This window comes from Agelaius tricolor, unplaced genomic scaffold (assembly GCF_023055355.1).
Source record: "Agelaius tricolor isolate 1412-34295 unplaced genomic scaffold, bAgeTri1.0.p SCAF_29, whole genome shotgun sequence".
NCBI classification, from domain to species: domain Eukaryota; kingdom Metazoa; phylum Chordata; class Aves; order Passeriformes; family Icteridae; genus Agelaius; species Agelaius tricolor.
This window is the reverse complement of record NW_027269289.1, coordinates 7,497,944-7,514,960: the sequence shown is the minus strand read 5'-3', so window position 1 is coordinate 7,514,960 and position 17,017 is coordinate 7,497,944. Positions and strand designations below refer to the sequence as shown.

At 56.1% G+C, this 17,017-nt stretch overlaps 1 protein-coding gene across 1 annotated transcript; it reads right to left on the bottom strand.

Moving 5' to 3' along the window:
* Positions 1-1,436: 1,436 nt before the first annotated feature.
* On the bottom strand, positions 1,437-9,464 carry ANKK1 (ankyrin repeat and kinase domain containing 1). Its single transcript, XM_071449529.1, has 8 exons — positions 9,280-9,464; positions 6,650-6,944; positions 6,150-6,301; positions 5,260-5,309; positions 5,021-5,176; positions 4,066-4,184; positions 3,153-3,198; positions 1,437-2,770 (listed from the first exon to the last, which is right to left on the bottom strand). The coding sequence occupies exons 1-8, from the start codon at positions 9,462-9,464 to the stop codon at positions 1,437-1,439; spliced, it is 2,337 nt and encodes a 778-aa protein (XP_071305630.1).
* Between the last annotated feature and the right edge of the window lie 7,553 nt (positions 9,465-17,017).

The window sequence follows — 17,017 nt, the reverse complement described above, 5'->3', positions numbered from 1 at the left end:
CTTGTAGAGAACATTCCATGACATACGAGCTGAGTTTTGTTTTTCTGCTGGAGCGGGGACAGAAAGGAGCTGCTGAATAAGTGGCAATTGGATTTCTTCTTTTCTGGGTAAATATTTCAAATGACACCAAGCAAGGGAGACATTTGCTGAATCAATACAGCTGAAGCTGAGGGAAGGAGCTGCACAGGAAGGTCTGAGCTTCCCAAGAATTCCTTCAGCCAGGCCTTTCCTCCTTGGAGAAAATTAGGGAATATCAAAAGCAGGTAATTCAGGGAAATGCCAAGATTTTTGGGGTTTTTTTTGTGGTTGCAATAAAAAAAGTCAATTTTTTACACTCGCTGCAATCCAAAATGTCACCAGCATTTCATTTCATAACCTGCCCATCTCCCCACTTCACCAACAGCAAATGTTAAAAATGAATCATTTAATTACAATTTATTTTAAATGATATCTAAAGGCTCTGGTGCCAAAGCATAGTGAAAAACTGGGTTTGAATACAATACACATCAATACCCCCTTAAGTTAATATAAAATGAAAACTGCATTAGTAGAGGTTTGGCTTTTTAACCCTCTTTTTAACCCATTTAATCTCACGTTATCAGGCAACAACAGCTCCCCTGCAGAGCTGGGGTTGTTTGTTTCTATTTCAGCCTCTTCCCAGCTGAGGGCCATGACAAGTCACCCTCCCAGCAGGCACGTTTGGGGACTCAGGAGTCACAGCAGGGCTGTCAGAGCTGCACACCAGGGCTCTCACTGTCACCAGGGAATCAAATCCAGCAAGAAGATGTTTTTCACAGGACTGATCGAGCTCTGGAACATCTTTCTGAAGGAAACCAGGAATTATTTCCCCCCAGAGACACGACTCAAACCTTGACCTGCAAGATCTCCTGTGTGATTATTCTGGAATTTCTGTTCCCCGAGCTGCATCCATTTCAATACTCTCTAGCAGTGATTTTTCCTCCCTGCCTTGTTTTATTTCATTCTTGTTACAGAAAGGAGATGTCAGGAAATCTGACACATTGCTGTGCCAGCAGCAGGTGAGAATCTCACGATTCAATTCCCACCTGTGCCAGGGCCATTTTACACCAATTTTCTCTGTAGGAAAACATGGAATGAAAGCAATAAAAGCTGTGTGTGCTGCGCACAGCTTCAGCACTGCCTGCATGAACAGGGGGTGCATAAATCCCTGCTCAGGAAGGATTCAGTAGGAAAGCACTGCCTAAAGTATCACCAAGCCAAAACATTCTACAAGCTTGGAAAAAAACTTGTCATCAAATAACTTCATTTTCTTTTACTCTCTGAGCGTTCACGCTTAAAAACTTCCATTTAAAAAGGGCAAACATTTTCCTGCAATCAGCAGGGGACAGGACAAGGTGCTTTGAGGCATCACAGCTGATGTGGGAAAGCTCAAGCTGCAGATTTTAGAGCTGGTGAATTTACAGATCTGTCCTTCCTGGGATAAGCCTGGGGATCTTCACCTCGTTCAGAGTCCTGTTGCCAGCTTTGCTCCCCTCCTTGCCCTGGAGCAGGGTGATGATGTTCTCCCGCTGGTGCCTCACGGCCAGCTGCAGGGCCGTGCACCCCGTGATGTCCTCCACGTCCAGCAGGGCCCCCGCCTTCAGCAGGGTCTTGACGATGGCCATGTTGCCCTTGAGCACGGCCAGGTGCAGCGGGGTCCGGCCCACCTTGTTCCTGGCGTTGACGTCGGCCCGGCACTCCAGGAGGTTGATGACGCTGAGGAAGGAGCCCCTGAGCACAGCGAAGTGCAGGGGGGCCCAGCGGGACCTCTCGGCCGTGTTGGGGTCGGCCCCGCAGCGCAGCAGCTCGCTGACCACGGGCTCGTCCCCGTAGCGCGTGGCCAGGTGCAGCGGCGTCCAGTCCATGCCGCCCTTGGCGTCCAGCCGGGCGCGGCTGCCCTTCAGCAGCCGGATGATCTCGATGTGCCCCTTGAAGGAGGCCAGGTGCAGGGGGGTCCAGCCTTTGTCCGTCCTCAGCTCCACGTTGGCCCCGTACTTGATGAGTTTCTCGCAGATCAGGTACTTGCCCCTGGCCACGGCCAGGTGCAGGGCGCTGTAGTGGTTCTGGTCCAGGCTGTTGACGGAGATGCCGTTCTTCAGCAGGTACTGCACCACCCTGAACTTGCCCCTCTCCACGGCCACGTGCAGCGGCGTCCTGAGGTTCTTCTGCTTCCTCTCCAGGTCGGCCCCCTGGCTGGCCAGCAGCTTGACCAGGCCGACGTGCCCGAAGCCCGCGGCCACGTGCAGGGCGGTCTTGCCGTCCACCTCCTGTGCGTTGGGGTCGGCCTGGCGGGACAGCAGCACCCGCGCCACATTCTCAAAGTTGTTCTGGGCTGCCAGGTGCAGCGGGGTCCACCCGTCACGCTCCTGGGCGTCGGCGCGGGCCCGGTGGTCCAGCAGCAGCCGCGCCGTGCGGTCGTCGCCGTGCTGGGCCGCGAAGTGCAGTGGGCTCCAGCCGTCCTCGTCGGCCGCGTCCACGTCAGCGCCGTGCTCGATGAGGAGGGCGCAGATGTCAGGGAGCCGGCGCTGCACGGCCAGCAGCAGCGGGGTGCAGCCACCGCCCGCCGCCACGTTGGTGCCGGCCCCGCGGCCCAGCAGCGAGCGCACCTTGGCCGCGTGGCCCTGCAGCACCAGCAGGTGCAGCGGGGTCAGGCCGTTCTCCTGCACCCTGCCCAGCTCCTCGGGGCACAGCTCCTCGGGGCTGCCCGCCTCCCCCTGTGGAGGTGGGAGAGGAACCTCCTGTGGGTCCTTTCCTAAAGGCAGGGATGCAAAATGGGAGGAAAAGAGTGAAAAACGCCCAGGAAGGGAGGGAGAGCTTGTGGCTCTTGGTAGGACGACATGGAATGAAGTCATTTGAGAGATAAGGAATGTAAAATAAGGCCAGACATGCCCTGGGACATTTGGCCTCTCTCTCACAGTACCTATTTCCTGAATAGTTCATTTTTCTTAACTTAAACTTTTCCTTAACTTAAACTTTTCTTTAACTTAAACTTCTCCTTAACTTAAAATTTTCCTTACTTTAAAATGTCCCCCGCATGGAAAACCTTATGAGCCACATCCTTCTACAACAAAACAAACAACTTTTATAGCTTCCCCTTCTTTCATTTTCAATTCTAAAGCTGGTCCCCTACTTACCCCCACTTCTAGTGTCTCGAGGGAAGGTGAACTCCTCTTTGTCACCCTGGTTTTCAGAAAGGAGGAAAGGAAAAGGATAAAACAGTGTTTATTTGCATTCTGTAATGTTTGCACAAAGTCCTTTGATGCTGCTCTGCAGTTTTGTGTCATCATTTGAGAGTTTTTTATCCAATCCCGTTTTTGCACCCAAAACTCAGCTAAGCCAGTCATGACAGAGCAGGAATGGGGGAGCCTGAAGATGATCTCTGGATATCCATGAGCTTTTCCGCCTTGTGCTCATTTGCTCCCAAACACACACATATTCTGCTTCCTGACTGCATGGCAGCATCCCAAAGTGATTTCCGTTGTTGTTTAGGGACCCCCAAGCCCCTACTTCTTCAGGCCTCTGGTTTCTTGCACAGCTTGGCAAAACCCTCTAAATACCAATAATTCTCAACTCCTATCTCTCCCTGTTTTCTAGGCATAATTACTTCAGTTGCTGGGATTACATCGTGACTATCCAGGAGCCTGATTTTTTTCTTAGCCAGAGAAACATTGGGATTTCAAACTATTTAAAAAAAATTCTGTAAGAATTGTTCAAAGAGGAACATCCTCAGTTTTGTGCACAGAGAACCCTGTGATTCTGTGTTTGCTTGAGTTTCTTTTAGTGACTGAGGCCACCATGATAAACCCACTTCACCTGAGCAGGTCCAGAAAAGGGTTTTCCTCTTGGACTATTTATCATTCAGTGCATTTGTTAATTAATTTGCAAGTGTCTCATCCCCATAAATGAATTACAGAGGCACAGCCTGTGCAGACACCCTGTGAAGGTGCTGAGGGGCACCTTAGGGAGGGGAAAGAGCCTCAAGGCCTGGTCAGAACAAGGAGCAGGCTCAGAGGAGTTTCCTGAGAGGCTCTGGGGGGTTCTGCTCACCTGCTGGCTCCTGGAGAGGGCCGGTTTGTGGGACATCTTCCTGACCAGGCGCTCGTTCTCCGGGTCCTGCACCAGGCTCTGGATCAGAGCCAGCAGCACGTCTGTCTCCACAGGGATATCTGCCAGGGCAGAGCAGCTCGGCTGTGCAGGCTGCCCCAGCTCCAGAGCCAGGCAGGACCCACGTGGGAAGGGAGGGAGAAGGGATGAGGGGATGTGGGACAGCAAAAGGGCACCCAGCTGTTAAACCTCAGAGGTGGAACTGGGAAAACTGACACAAACCCTGCTTTTGTCACCCCATGGGGCTCACCCTTGGCTGATCCATGTCAGAACCCAGGAAATTCCTCTGGCTGCCCTGGAGGACTTGAGACCCTGGCAGGGGGCTCAGAGACCTTGGCATGGAGTCACAGACACCTGTGCCTTCGATTTTAGCCCATGGAAACAATTCCCTGCTTTGTGAGGAGTTACAAGCCACAGGGGTTTGAATAGAATGATAGTGAATTTATCACAGGGTGAAAATGGAGAATTTTGGGGTTTTTAGAATGGGGGTTCAGGGGAGCAAGATGGAGGAATCTGGGTGTTTCCAGTCTTTCTCCTTCTTCTTCTTGGCCTCCATCTTCTGCTGGGATGGTGGCACTTTTGGATTGGTTTAGAATAGAGATAGACTGTCTAGCATAGGTGATAGGTATTGGGAAGTTATGGTAAATAATGTACAGGTAGTTTTAAGTATAAAAAGATAACAACGCCCTGAGGGTGGTCAGAGTGCCATGAACCAGCGTGCTGGACAGATCTCAGCAGGTCAGAGAAAGAATGATAGAGGTAACAGAAAAGAAACAACCTTGAGAACAAGAGCCAAGGAATTCTGCCTTCTTCTTCGGTTTCAGGGCTGGGAAAAAGTGATTTTCCAACACCTCGGGGTCACACCAGAGACCCCGTCAGATCCACACCCCAGTCCCACCTGCAAAGCTGGGCCTTTGCTTGGGGTCCTGGTCCCAGCACCTCTTCATCAGGTCCACCATCTGGTGGCACTCCCCGGGCCAGTCATCCCTGACGAGCTCCAGCCCTGGCCTCTTCCCCGCTGCCACCTTCACGATGATGGCCATCATGTTGGCCCCTGGAAAAATCCAGCACCTCTGGGTGTTCTGCCTGGGAAAAGGGCTGGGATGGACATTCCACGGGTGCAGGGTTTGTGTTTACCTGTGTAAGGCTTTTTCTGCATGAGCACCTCCCAGATGACGATGCCGAAGCTGCGGGAGAGGAGAGACTGTGAGCACTTGGACATGAGATGCTCTTATTGCTTCTGCCTTCTGGAGAAATGGGGAGGTCAGGAGGGAGGTTGTTCAGGAGGGAAGGATTTCATCTCCCAGAGCAAAAGGATTTCATCCCCCAGGCCAAAAGGATCAGGCCTTGTGGTTCTGCCTCATGCATCTCCTTTAGAGTGGGGTCATCACCCTCCAAAGGGTCTGAGCAGGCACTTGGAGCCTCTGCTGCCAAAGTCAGTCTCTCAGTGCCTTTTTTCCACTTTATTCACACTGAGGTTTCGAGCCCTTGGCTTCTGCAAGTTCCTGTGGCCCTGCAAACCCTCCTTTCCCTCTTCCCTCTACCCTCTGTGCTGCAAAGGCCACGGAGCTGAAGAATTTCCAGACATGGACTTGGGGCTCATGTGAATGTGCTGCAAAGCTCCTCACCCAAAAGGACAAAAGCCAAGCTGAAATCTCTTCTCTGCCTGCTCCTGACCAAAATGAAGCTGAAGACTGAGGCAGATAAGCCAATATTGGAATTGTTTTAAAAGCAATCTCAGCAGGGACTGTGATGAAAGAGCAGCACTGGCTGTTTGGGCTCTGCTGCCACTCATTTTTGGGAACAGGGTGTGATGGCACCTGGGGCAGAGGGTGCATTGGGATGATGATTATCCACAGAGACCCCCCTCCCTCTCAGTCTCACCCCTGAGATCGGGTACCCCACTGTGTTCCCCACCTTCTAAGAGGCAGAAAAGCAGAATTTAAACAAACTGAGGCAGTGTCCAGCCCCCCTTGCTGGGTGTGACAGCCCAGGGACACCCCTGGGTGCCCTGGGCCAGCCCTCACCTGTACACATCGTACTTGATCCCCGGGGGTTTGCTGTTCTGCAGGAACATTTCGGGGGGGATGTAGCTCAGGGTGCCCCTCAGAGCTGAGCTCTCGATGTACTGCATCCTGCTGGACTGCTCCATCCACTTGGACAGCCCAAAGTCGGAGATCTGCAAGCAGGAACAGGGAAGCTGCCCTAAAATGCTCACGCTCTCCCCTCCTGCTGTCACCCAGACATCCCCATCTTTGGGATCAGGGGCAGCAGGAGGGGAGAGCAGCTGGAGCTTGACAAAACCCTGAGAACCTGCAGCCACTGAGTCCAGCTGGAGCCCTAAATCCCCAGAGCTGGCCCAGAGTCGCCGTGTGATGCTGAGAGCAGCGCGTGATTTGCTCAAAGCAGCTGCTTGTTAAACGCCCCACAGGTCACTCTTTCACAGGCTGCTCCTGCAGAACCTGATTTACTGGGGTAATTCTGTCTGGCAGGAATTGCCTGGCTCTGGTGTGAGCCGTGGCCGTACCTTGACGTGCATGTTCCCATCCAGGAGGACATTCCCTGGCTTCAGATCCAAGTGCAGCAGGGGAGGGCTCATGCTGTGCAGGAAATTCATGGCCAAGCCCATCTCATGGATCACCCTGAATTTCAGCTGCCAGGACATTCTGTGGGTGGGGAGGATTCTCTCCAAGGAGCCCCTGGCCATGTACTCCATCACTATCCCCAGGGGGCTGTTGCACACCCCGTAGATGGTGACAATGTGCTGGAATTTGATTTTCTCCATCTTGCTGGCCTCCTCCATTAGACAGTTCATGCTGGTCCTGGAAAATGGAAAATAAAAAATAAAAATAAAAAATAAAATAGAAATTAAAATCTAAAATTAAAATTAAAAATTAAAAAAAATTAAGAAATAAAAATAAAAATAGAAATAAAAATAATTAAAAATAAAAATAAAATTAAAAAAATCAAAGAAAAAATACAAAAAAAATACAGTGGGAGCAAGAAATTTTGTCAGTTGATTCACGGCTCAGTAACTCTGTAGTAACTCAGTGACACCCAGCCTTTCTGAGCACTGCCTACCCCAAAAAGATTGGTCCCAAATTCCCCCTTGAGTTGATAGTAATGCTGCCACACAGGGATCTTTTGCAGATTAAAATCTGACATGGATGCTGTTGTGACTTCTCCAAATGAACTGAGGTCTATTATGTGGTTCATTCAGCCACCACAAAGAAAAGATGAAAAGCTTGCACTTGTTTCAATCCTTAGCAGTGAGGACAGAGAGCCTGTACTTGTCCCACTGCTGAAATGGCTTTAAACTGCCCCGGGGCAGGGTTAGATGGGGAGGAATCCTTCCCTGTGAGAGTGGGGAGGGGCTGGCATGGGATTCCCAGAGGCTGCCCCATCCCTGGAAGTGTCCAAGGCCAGGCTGGAGCAACCTGGGACAGTAGAAGGTGCCCGTGGCCACGGCAGGGAGGATTCAGATGGGCTTTAAGGCTGCTCCCAGCCCAAAGCACTCTGTGGTGCCACGAAATTCCCGGTGTTCCCTGGCAGCAGGATGCCAGGAGCAGGCAGGGAGGATGGAGATGGGTTTTAGAGCTCCTCCCAAAGCACTCTGTGGTGCCATGACATTCCCGGTGTTTCCCTGGCCAGGGGCAGGCAGGGAGGATTCAGATGGGTTTTAGGGCTGCTCCCAGCCCAAAGCACTCTGTGGTGCCATGACATCCCCGGTGTTTCCCTGGCCAGGGGCAGGCAGGGAGGATTCAGATGGGTTTTAGGGCTGCTCCCAGCCCAAAGCACTCTGTGGTGCCATGACATCCCCAGTGTTCCCTGGCAGCAGGATGCCAGGGGCAGGCACAGCTCTGTGCCACACCCTGGCCACTCCTGCAGCTCCTCCTGTGCCTGCAGCTCTGTCCCTGGGCACGGTGACTGCTCCCAGGGGAGCTCTGGCATGGCTGCTGCTGGCTGCCAGCTCTGGCAGACCTGTTCCTCCAAATCCTCCCAAGGCTCACCCCTCCTGACCTGCTGAACGAGTTTGGGGGAGCAGCCGAGCAGCAAAGTGCCAGGAGTGCCTTTAAAAAGCACACCCTGGGAATGGAGCTGAGCTGCCAGCAATTGGGCCAGGCCATTAATTGGTCTAAAATGGTTCAGCCAAGCAAAATCTCCTCACAGTAAGACCCACCCGTGGGTTGAGGAATCTGGGGTATTTTACTACAATTGATAAGACACAGAATTAAAACTGATTATTTGACTCTTTTTTTCCCCGCCACAAACAAGAACAAAATGCAAATGTAGAATCTGCAGAGCAAACTGAGGGCAGTAAGTGCTCAGCCTGAACTCAGTTGTTGTCTGTAACAAGAAATCACAAGAGTGAGATTTTTATCCTGGCAGGATCCTTCCAAATTTGGGGGAATAAAATTTTAAATTAAATAAGTCCATCAACTCTGCTGTTTTTCCATCAGCTCTGCCTGTATTGGATGTGTTATCAGCAGTGGTTGTGATTACCTGGCCCTGCTCCATCTCCAGACTCAAGGTGGGCACCAGAGGAGTCTCTGCAGGTGAGAGACAGAGCAAGAAGCAGAGAGGAGCTGCAGGTGCCCCACAGAGAGGAAGGAGATGTCTGGAGGCTACAGGAGCAGGGCAGCAAGACCAGCTGTAAATCCTCTGCCCCTCATCTTTAAACCTGGTGATGAATTCAGTTTGATGGATACAGCTCAGCCCCAGTGTCCAGTGGCAGCTGTAAATAACCCACCAGGCTGCTTTAGTCTGTGTGTGAGGTGCTGAGCTCAGCCCCAGGCTCCAGCCCTGCTCTGTTCCCCATGTCCCTGTGCATCCACACAGGACAAGGAAAGGCAGAACTCCTATTCCCCATTCCCTCTGGGTACACAGCCCTTCCCAAGAGCTCCTCTGCAGAGTTTTATCCCCGAATCCATCCAGCTGGGATGGCCAGAGCTGCTCAGGGGTTACCTGTCCATGCTGGAATCCTGCAGCAGGTACGGGGAGCACTTCCCTGCACAGACCATCTCCTGTGCTACACCTGGTACACCTGGCCAATTCCCCACTCCCTCTGGGTACATAGCCCTTCCCAAGGAGCTCCTTCTGCAGAGTTTCATCCCCCAATCCCTCCAGCTGGGACGGCCAGAGCTGCTCAGGAGTTACCTGTCCACGCTGGAGTCCTGCAGCAGGTACGGGGAGCACTTCACGGCATAGACCGTCCTCCACCTCCTGTGCTTCACCTGGTACACGTGGCCAAAGCCCCCGCTGGCCACTCGCAGCCACTCATCCTCGAAATCCTCCTTGCTGAACACAGTCAGGCTGCCCAGCCTGCCCCGCTCCGTGCCCATGGCACAGCTGGCTCTGCCTGCCTGCTGGGGAGGCACAGGAGCTCCTCCTGCCCTGCCTGCCCTGCCCTGCCCTGCCCTGCCCTGCCCTGCCCGGGGAGGTGGGGATCCACCCCAGGCAGCCCTGGCAGCCCCTGCCAAGAGGTGGATCCTCAGTGGGGCTGCTCACATATTCTGCTTTTCACTCAGGCTCAGCTCCAGCCTGGCAGCGTGGCTCTGCTCGCTCATGTCCAGCACTGGGTGGGCAAATCCTCCGGGAATTCCAGGTGGGAAATGGTGCAGAGGACAAGCCTGCAATGAGTTCAACAAGCCTGTGTGAATTCTACATATTCACACGTGGCTCAGCTCCAGCCTGGCAGTGTGGCTCTGCTCTCTCATATCCAGCCCTGGGTGGGCAAATCCTCCAAGAATTCCAGATGCAAAGGACAAGCCTTCAGTGCAAAGGACAAGCCTGCAGTGAGTGCTCCGTGCTGAGGGTGGGATTCCTCACCTGGGGCATCGGCACAGCCTGGGGGAAAGGGAGCTGGGGACTGGGGCAGGGTGAGGCTTGGAGGGAGCAGAGAAATCCACTAGGCAGAACTGTACATGAGAGATGTGGAAAACACTCCAGAGAGAATAGAAGGGGGAAAAAAAACCAGAAACAGCTGGATGGAGAGGTGGAAAACACTCCAGAAAGAAGAAAAGCTGATTTTAAAAAAGCCCCAGAAGCAGCTGGATGGAAAGGTGGAAAACACACCAGAAAAATAAAAAACTGAGTTATAAAACACCCCTAGAAGTAGCTGGATGGAGAGGTGGAAGACGCTCCAGAAAGATGAAAAACTGAGTTTAAAAAAAACCCCAGAAGTAGAGAGGTAGAAAAAAGCACTCTAGAAAGATAAAGAACAGGAAAAACCCCAAACAACCAGAACTAGCACATGAGTGCATGAGGCTGAGAAAAAACCTCAGCAGAAATACCAGAAATGTGGCAAACCAGAGCAGTTCCCTCGGGGATAAAATAAAATAAAATCTCCCTAGAAGTGGGTGTTTGGAGGAGCACAGACTGGTCAGAGCAGTTTAACCCTCACCATGTGAGCCCAGGGGCAGCACACACACCTTCAGCTGAAAAGGGGTTAAAAATTCTCGTCTGGATCTTGTGCATTTGTGTCTTTAATGCCTCAGCTCTCTCTGGAGGTAGCTCAGTGGCAAATACAAGGTGCTGCTGATTTCCTCAGAGCTACTGCAATTCAAATAATAATTAGCACTGCTGCAGGGTCATTGTCTCACTGCCAGCAAGCCTTGACCTGGGTTTTTTAGTTCTGTGGCAGAATGTTGAGGAATCCTTGGGGGAAGCCTGGCCCAGGTGGAAACGTGAGTTACTTGTGTTAGGGGTGTGTGTGAGGGGTTCTGGCAGTCCCTTCTTCGAAGGAAAGAAGGGGGAAATAAAAGAGGGGAAAAGGCTCTGCAGCCTTTTAGGGAGGAAAAACCCCAATTAGAAGGTGATTGCTGCCAATGCCCTGGCACTGCCCACCCGGAGTGATGCCCTGCTCCCCTCCACTCCCAGCTGCCAGCGCAGTTCTGGAGCCGGGGACAAGGACAGGGGCCCCATTCCCTTCCCTGCAGGCACAGACCAGACCAACACTGCAGGCTCAGGTTTATTGCAGAGCTCAAGAGGAGGGGAACGCTCAGCCCACGGCTGCAGAGGGGCAGCAGCTGCTGCTTCTCTCCCTCCCCACACCTTCCAGGGGCAATTCTGGGCCAACAGCTCAGGAGCTGCAGCTCCGAGGGCAGGAGGAGCAGGAGCTGAGGTCCTGCTGTCATCCCCAGCACAGGCACATCCCTCCCTCCATCCCCAGGGCTGTTTCCTTGCTCATTCTCCCTGGGTTGCAGCTGCTGCAGGAGGCCCTGGACAGGATGGGGCAGCCCCAGCTCCTCTGGGACAGGGGGATGTGGGGCTGGAGGGGCTCTCCACAGCCCCCAGGAGAGCCCAGCTTGTGTCCCCCATCCCATGGATGCCTTTCCCCAGTGCCTTCCAGCAGATTCTGGAATTCTACTACTCCTGGGGTTCTCTGACCATTAGTGGGGAGTTGGAGAAAACAGCAGCAGGGCTACAGGGCAAGGAGGAAGGCACTTGGCTCCTGGGAGGTGAGAGAAGCTGTAAATCCCAGGGGACACATCCCTGGGGCTCCGGATCCTGTCCAAACGCCCAGTTCCATCCTTTTCCTCACCACCTCTCCCTGGTGGCTGTGAGAGCACAGTGCTGCATTTCCACCTCTCCCTGGTGGCATCTCCAGAGCACAGTGCTGTGCTTCCATCCCTCCCTGGTGCCAGCTCCAGGGCACAGTGCTGTGTTTCCATCCCTCCCTGGTGCCATCTCCAGGGCACAGTGCTGTGTTTCCCTGGTGGCATCTCCAGGGCACAGTGCTGCATTTCCACCTCTCCCTGGTGCCATCTCCAGGGCACAGTGCTGTGTTTCCATCCCTCCCTGGTGCCATCTCCAGGGCACAGTGCTGTTTCCCTGGTGGCAGCTCCAGGGCACAGTGCTGCATTTCCCTGGTGCCATCTCCAGGGCACAGTGCTGCATTTCCACCTCTCCCTGGTGGCATCTCCAGAGCACAGTGCTGCATTTCCACCTCTCCCTGGTGCCATCTCCAGGGCACAGTGCTGTGTTTCCATCCCTCCCTGGTGCCATCTCCAGGGCACAGTGCTGTTTCCCTGGTGGCATCTCCAGGGCACAGTGCTGCATTTCCACCTCTCCCTGGTGCCATCTCCAGGGCACAGTGCTGTGTTTCCATCCCTCCCTGGTGCCATCTCCAGGGCACAGTGCTGTTTCCCTGGTGGCAGCTCCAGGGCACAGTGCTGTGTTTCCCTGGTGCCATCTCCAGGGCACAGCGCTGCATTTCCCTGGCTCTCCTGCCCCCTGCTCTCCCCTCTGCTGCCCCTTGCTGTGCCCAGCTGGCCCTGGCAGCCCGGGCCCTGCAGCCATCCCTGCTCTGCCCTGCAGTCTGTGGGCTCTGGTGCACAAGGGAAGGGAAGGGGGAGAGGCAGGCTCGGGGCAGAGGTGGCATCTCCTGCTCCCTGCTCAGCAGGAGCTCTACAGAAGCAAAGCAAACTCAGCTGCTTCTCTGGTGGCCGGGGGAGCTGCAGGAGCAGTTCAGCTGCTGGGATCACAGCCCGGGCAGTTCTCCAGGCAGGGGATGACGGCTGGGCTTGGCTCTCTGCCGCCGGTGCAGCCACAGCCCCATGAAAGCAGCGGCCAGGACAGCACAGCCCGCCAGGGCCCCCAGCAGGATGGGCAGCAGCGTGGCAGGAGCAGCACCTGGACACACAGAGAGGCAATGGAGCAGTGAGAAATGTTCTTTGCACAAACAAGCACAGCCACAGGGAGTCAGGGATGGTGCCAGCGGGTTTTGAGAAGTCTCTCATATTTTACCAGCTCTTTTCTAATAGCTACAAACATCTAATGAACATCAGCCAGCTTCTGTGTTTCACCTATGAACAGTCCTGTCCCATGGACGCCCTCATTCTGCACCAAAACGCTGCAATTCCTCACAGACAGAACATTCTGCCTCATTTTCTCCCCTTCCCTCCTCCTAAAGCTGGAGTTCCTCACAGGGGCCTTTGGAGCTCTGTTGGATGTGGCACTGATTAACCCCCACATCTGGGATCCAGGGAGGCCAAAGCAAAGGTCAGGAGTTGTTGGGATATAACCTAACCAAGAAAGTGATTAAAAATGTCCTGGTTTTCCTACAGCAGGAAAAGCTGAGCAAAAACCTCTGCAAGAGAAATGAAACCAGGAGAGCCCCACCTTCCTCTGGCTTGTACAGAAACCTGTTGTTCATCCTCCAAACGGGCCCGAGGGAGACCAGCCTGTGCAGATTTCCATGGCTGGTCCTGTCACTGGGCTGGGCAAGGGGCTCCACACTTTCCAAGCAGTCCTGGGAAAGAGATGGAAACACCTGGGAGTGCCCTGGACAGAACCTCCTGCCCCAGGCCCTCCTCAGTCCTTTCCACTTCTGTTACTGTTCCAAAAGGTGAATTTCCAATCCTTGGACCAGCACATGTGTAAATCTTTATTCCCTGATTTCCTTTTCTCAGGGATTACCAACTATTGCCACCCTTCCACACCATGAACTCCTCTCCCAGACTTTAACCAGGGATTGGCCATGGGGTGACCTTGGTGTGGAGGCTCTGGAAGCACCGAGTCCCTCCTGATCTGGTGGGATCCCTGCTGCTCCTGTGGGAGCAGATCCCCCCTCAGTACCTGCTCACATCCTGGCTGGCCGGGCAGGCAGACCCTCAGCTCGCAGTGCAGGTAGGCCACGGAGTGGTTCAGCATCTGGAACAGCTGGATGGAGAAGCTGGTGGCCCTGGAGCTGCCACCCTCCAGCAGCTGGATGTGTCTGCACTCCAAGGGCAGCCTGGCAGGGGCAAACAGCAAACAGCTCCAGATCCCAGCACAAACTGCACAGCCCAGCCCTGCAGCCCTGCCCAAGGGGCAGGAAAATCCAGCAACAGCAGCGTTCCCTGCTGGAGCTGCCCTGCTCAGAGCCCCGAGCAGCAGAGCTGTTTTGGGATGTTGGTTTTGCTGTGGTGTGTCCAGCACCCCCTGAGGGTTCACAAACCTCGGGCAATGGCCCTCCCGTGTCCCTGGGGGCTGAAATAAATGGGATGTGAGGTTCCAAATGGCTGGGGTGTGCCTCCCCAGCAGGAAGGGGATGCTGCACCCCAGTGACAGCCCCTGGGGGGAGCAGGATGGGTTATTTCCATCAATCCTAAACAAAGGGGGGAAGAGTTCCCCATTCCCACCTGCGGAAGAGGCAGCACTGAGCCCCCGCAGCCCCTGGGGGGAGCGGGATGGGTTATTTCCACAAACCCTACACAAAGGGAGGAGTTCCCCATTCCCACCTGCGGAACAGGCAGCACTGAGCCCCCGCAGCCCCGGGGCTGGCCGAGGGGGTCACGCAGCACGAGTGGAGCTGCAGCAGGGCCCGACTGCTGTCGCTCTGCAGGGCCACCAGAGCCACGAAGGTGTCGTGGGGCTGCTCCGAGCGCGGCTCCCCGGGGGCTGCGGGGCTCAGGCTCAGCCGCACCGAGTGGTTCCCGACGCCGCACGAGTCGCTCACGACGGCGAGCCTGGGGACAAAGGGGAAAAGGGAATAGGATGAAAGGGAATAGCATGGAAAAGGGAATAGGATGAAAGGGAATAGCATGGAAAAAGGAATAGGATGAAAGGCAGGCAGGCAGCAGCAGGCAAAGGGAGCCAGCCCGGGGTACTTGCCCGTCCAGCGCGGTCGCATCCGAGCGCAGCCCCCTGCTCTGGTGCCAGTCGCTCCGCAGCGCTCCGGGCTCCGGGGTCACCGCTGTCCCCAAGGCTTCAGCTGCTCCGTCTGTCACCTCCCTGGTCCTGCCCTCCTCCTCCTCCTCCGCCTGCTCCGTGCCCGGCAGCAGCCCCGGGGCCGTGCCCGCCGCCCCCAGCCCCGGCTGCCCCGGCACGGTCCGAGCGCCGCTCCCGGCCCGGGGGCTCTGCGGGCCCGGCGACACCGGGAGGGGCTCCGGGCCCCTGTCCCTGTCCCTGCCGGGGCCAGCAGGGCCCTCGGTAACGAGACTGTCAGCAGGGACTGCTGGGGGTGGGACTGCCCGGGCCGCAGTGCCAGGGACGGAGGGACCAGTGACAGCTTCCATGGCACCCTGCTCCAGAGAGGGGGACACCTCGTCCGGAGGGGGGGACACCTCGTCCGGAGGGTGGAACATCTCCTCCGGAGGTTGAGACATCTCCTCCACATGGTGGGATACGTTCTCCAGAGGGTGGGACACCTCCAGAGCGTGGAACATCTCCTCCAGAGGGTGGGATATGTTCTCCAGAGGGTGGGATATGTTCTCCAGAGGGTGGGATATGTTCTCCAGAGGGTGGGAAACCTTGTCCAGAGGGTGGAATACCTCCTCCAGAGGGTGAGATATATTCTCCAGAGAGTGGGACACCTCCAGAGTGTGGAACATCTCCTCCAGAGGCTGGGATACGTTATTCTGAGGGTGGAACATCTCCTCCAGAGGGTGGGATACATTCTCCAGAGGCTGGGACACCTTGTCCACAGGGTGGGACACATTCTCCAGTGGGTGGAACATCTCCTCCAGAGGATGGGATACATTCTTCTGAGGGTGGAGCATCTCCAGAGGGTGGGATATGTTCTCCAGAGGGTGGGATACATTCTCCAGAGGGTGGAACACCTTGTCCAGAGGGTGGGATATATTCTCCAGAGGGTGGGACACCTTCTCCAGCAGGAGCCTGGTCGATGCCAGCGGTGCAGCTGGCACGGGTGCCTGGGTGTGCAGCTGCCTGGTGGGGGCTGCATCTCCTCCTGCTGCCCCCTCAGGGCTCCCCAGTGCCACAGGGAGCTGCCCTGAGGGCTCCAGCACCACCCTGGGCTCGGGCTGCCCAGCTGGGGCTGGCAGCAGGAGCAGCTCTGTGCCTGTGAGCGGGGACAGTGCCACCTGGGCCGCAGGGACAGCAGTGCCCGCTGCCTGTGTGGCTCTGGGGTGTGTCCCCAGGGCAGGGACAGGGCCCGGCTGGGCTGCAGTTAAACCCAGCTGGTGTCCCAGGGCTGCTGGGGGTGGCTGAGCTGTGCTGGGGCCGGCCATGGCTGATGGGGACACGCTGGTGCCCAGGGAGCCAGCAGCTCCTGCTGCCCCTGCCCCACTGCTGGCTGCAGCTGGCCCTGAGCTGGGCTGGGGGGACAGCTCAGGAGCTGGGGCAGGAGGGCTGGCAGCCATCCCTGCAGGGCTCAGCACAGCCAGAGCCTCCCCAGAAATGGCTGGTTTGGTTGGGGTCTCTGTGGGGAGCAGAGCTTGTTCTGTGGGGAGCAGGCCCTGCCCTGTGGGGTGCAGACCCTGTCCTGTGGGGAGCAGGCCCTGCCCTGTGGGGAGCAGGCCCTGCCCTGTGGGGAGCAGGCCCTGCCCTGTGGGGTGCAGACCCTGCTCTATGGGGAGCAGACCCTGCCCTGTGGGGTGCAGACCCTGCCCTGTGGGGAGCAGGCCCTGCTCTATGGGGAACAGACCCTGCCCTGTGGGGTGCAGACCCTGCTCTATGGGGAGCAGACCCTGCCCTGTGGGGATCAGGCCCTGCCCTGTGGGGATCAGGCCCTGCCCTGTGGGGAGCAGGCCCTGTCCTGTGGGGAGCAGGCCCTGTCCTGGTGCTGCTGCTGGGCTCTGTGTGGTTGTCAAGGGCTCAGGCACAGCAGGGCTCAATTCCAGCCCCAAACCTGGGGTGGGACCAGGTGTCCCAGCAGTGATGGGCGCTGGAGCTGCCGTGGCAGGGGCAGGCACTGCAGCCCGGGCTGTGCTGCCCACTGTGGGCTCCCTGTGCCCCTGCCCAGCTGGGAGCACTGAGGACGTGCTGGGAGCTGCTGGAGATGGCAGCAGCTCGGGGCCTGGCAGCCTCTGAGGATGGGCCTGCAGGGCTTTGGTGCTGGGGGGTGCCCTGGGAGGGGGTTTGGAAGGCAAACAGCCCGGGCAGGGGGCATGGGCTGGGCTGGGGGTGGGCACTGAGCCCCCCTGCCCTGCAGCCCCCGTGCTGCCCCCAG

What these genes read in the sequence shown, in the direction of transcription:
- ANKK1 (XM_071449529.1), bottom strand. Translation starts at nt 9,464, where the DNA reads ATGGGCACGGAGCGGGGCAGGCTGGGCAGCCTGACTGTGTTCAGCAAG. An exon ending in CAGGACTCCAGCGTGGACAG is followed by an intron (nt 6,945 to 9,279) that starts GTAACTCCTGAG and finishes TCCATTTTCCAG; the next exon opens with GACCAGCATGAACTGTCTAA. An exon ending in ATGGGAACATGCACGTCAAG is followed by an intron (nt 6,302 to 6,649) that starts GTACGGCCACGG and finishes TCCTGCTTGCAG; the next exon opens with ATCTCCGACTTTGGGCTGTC.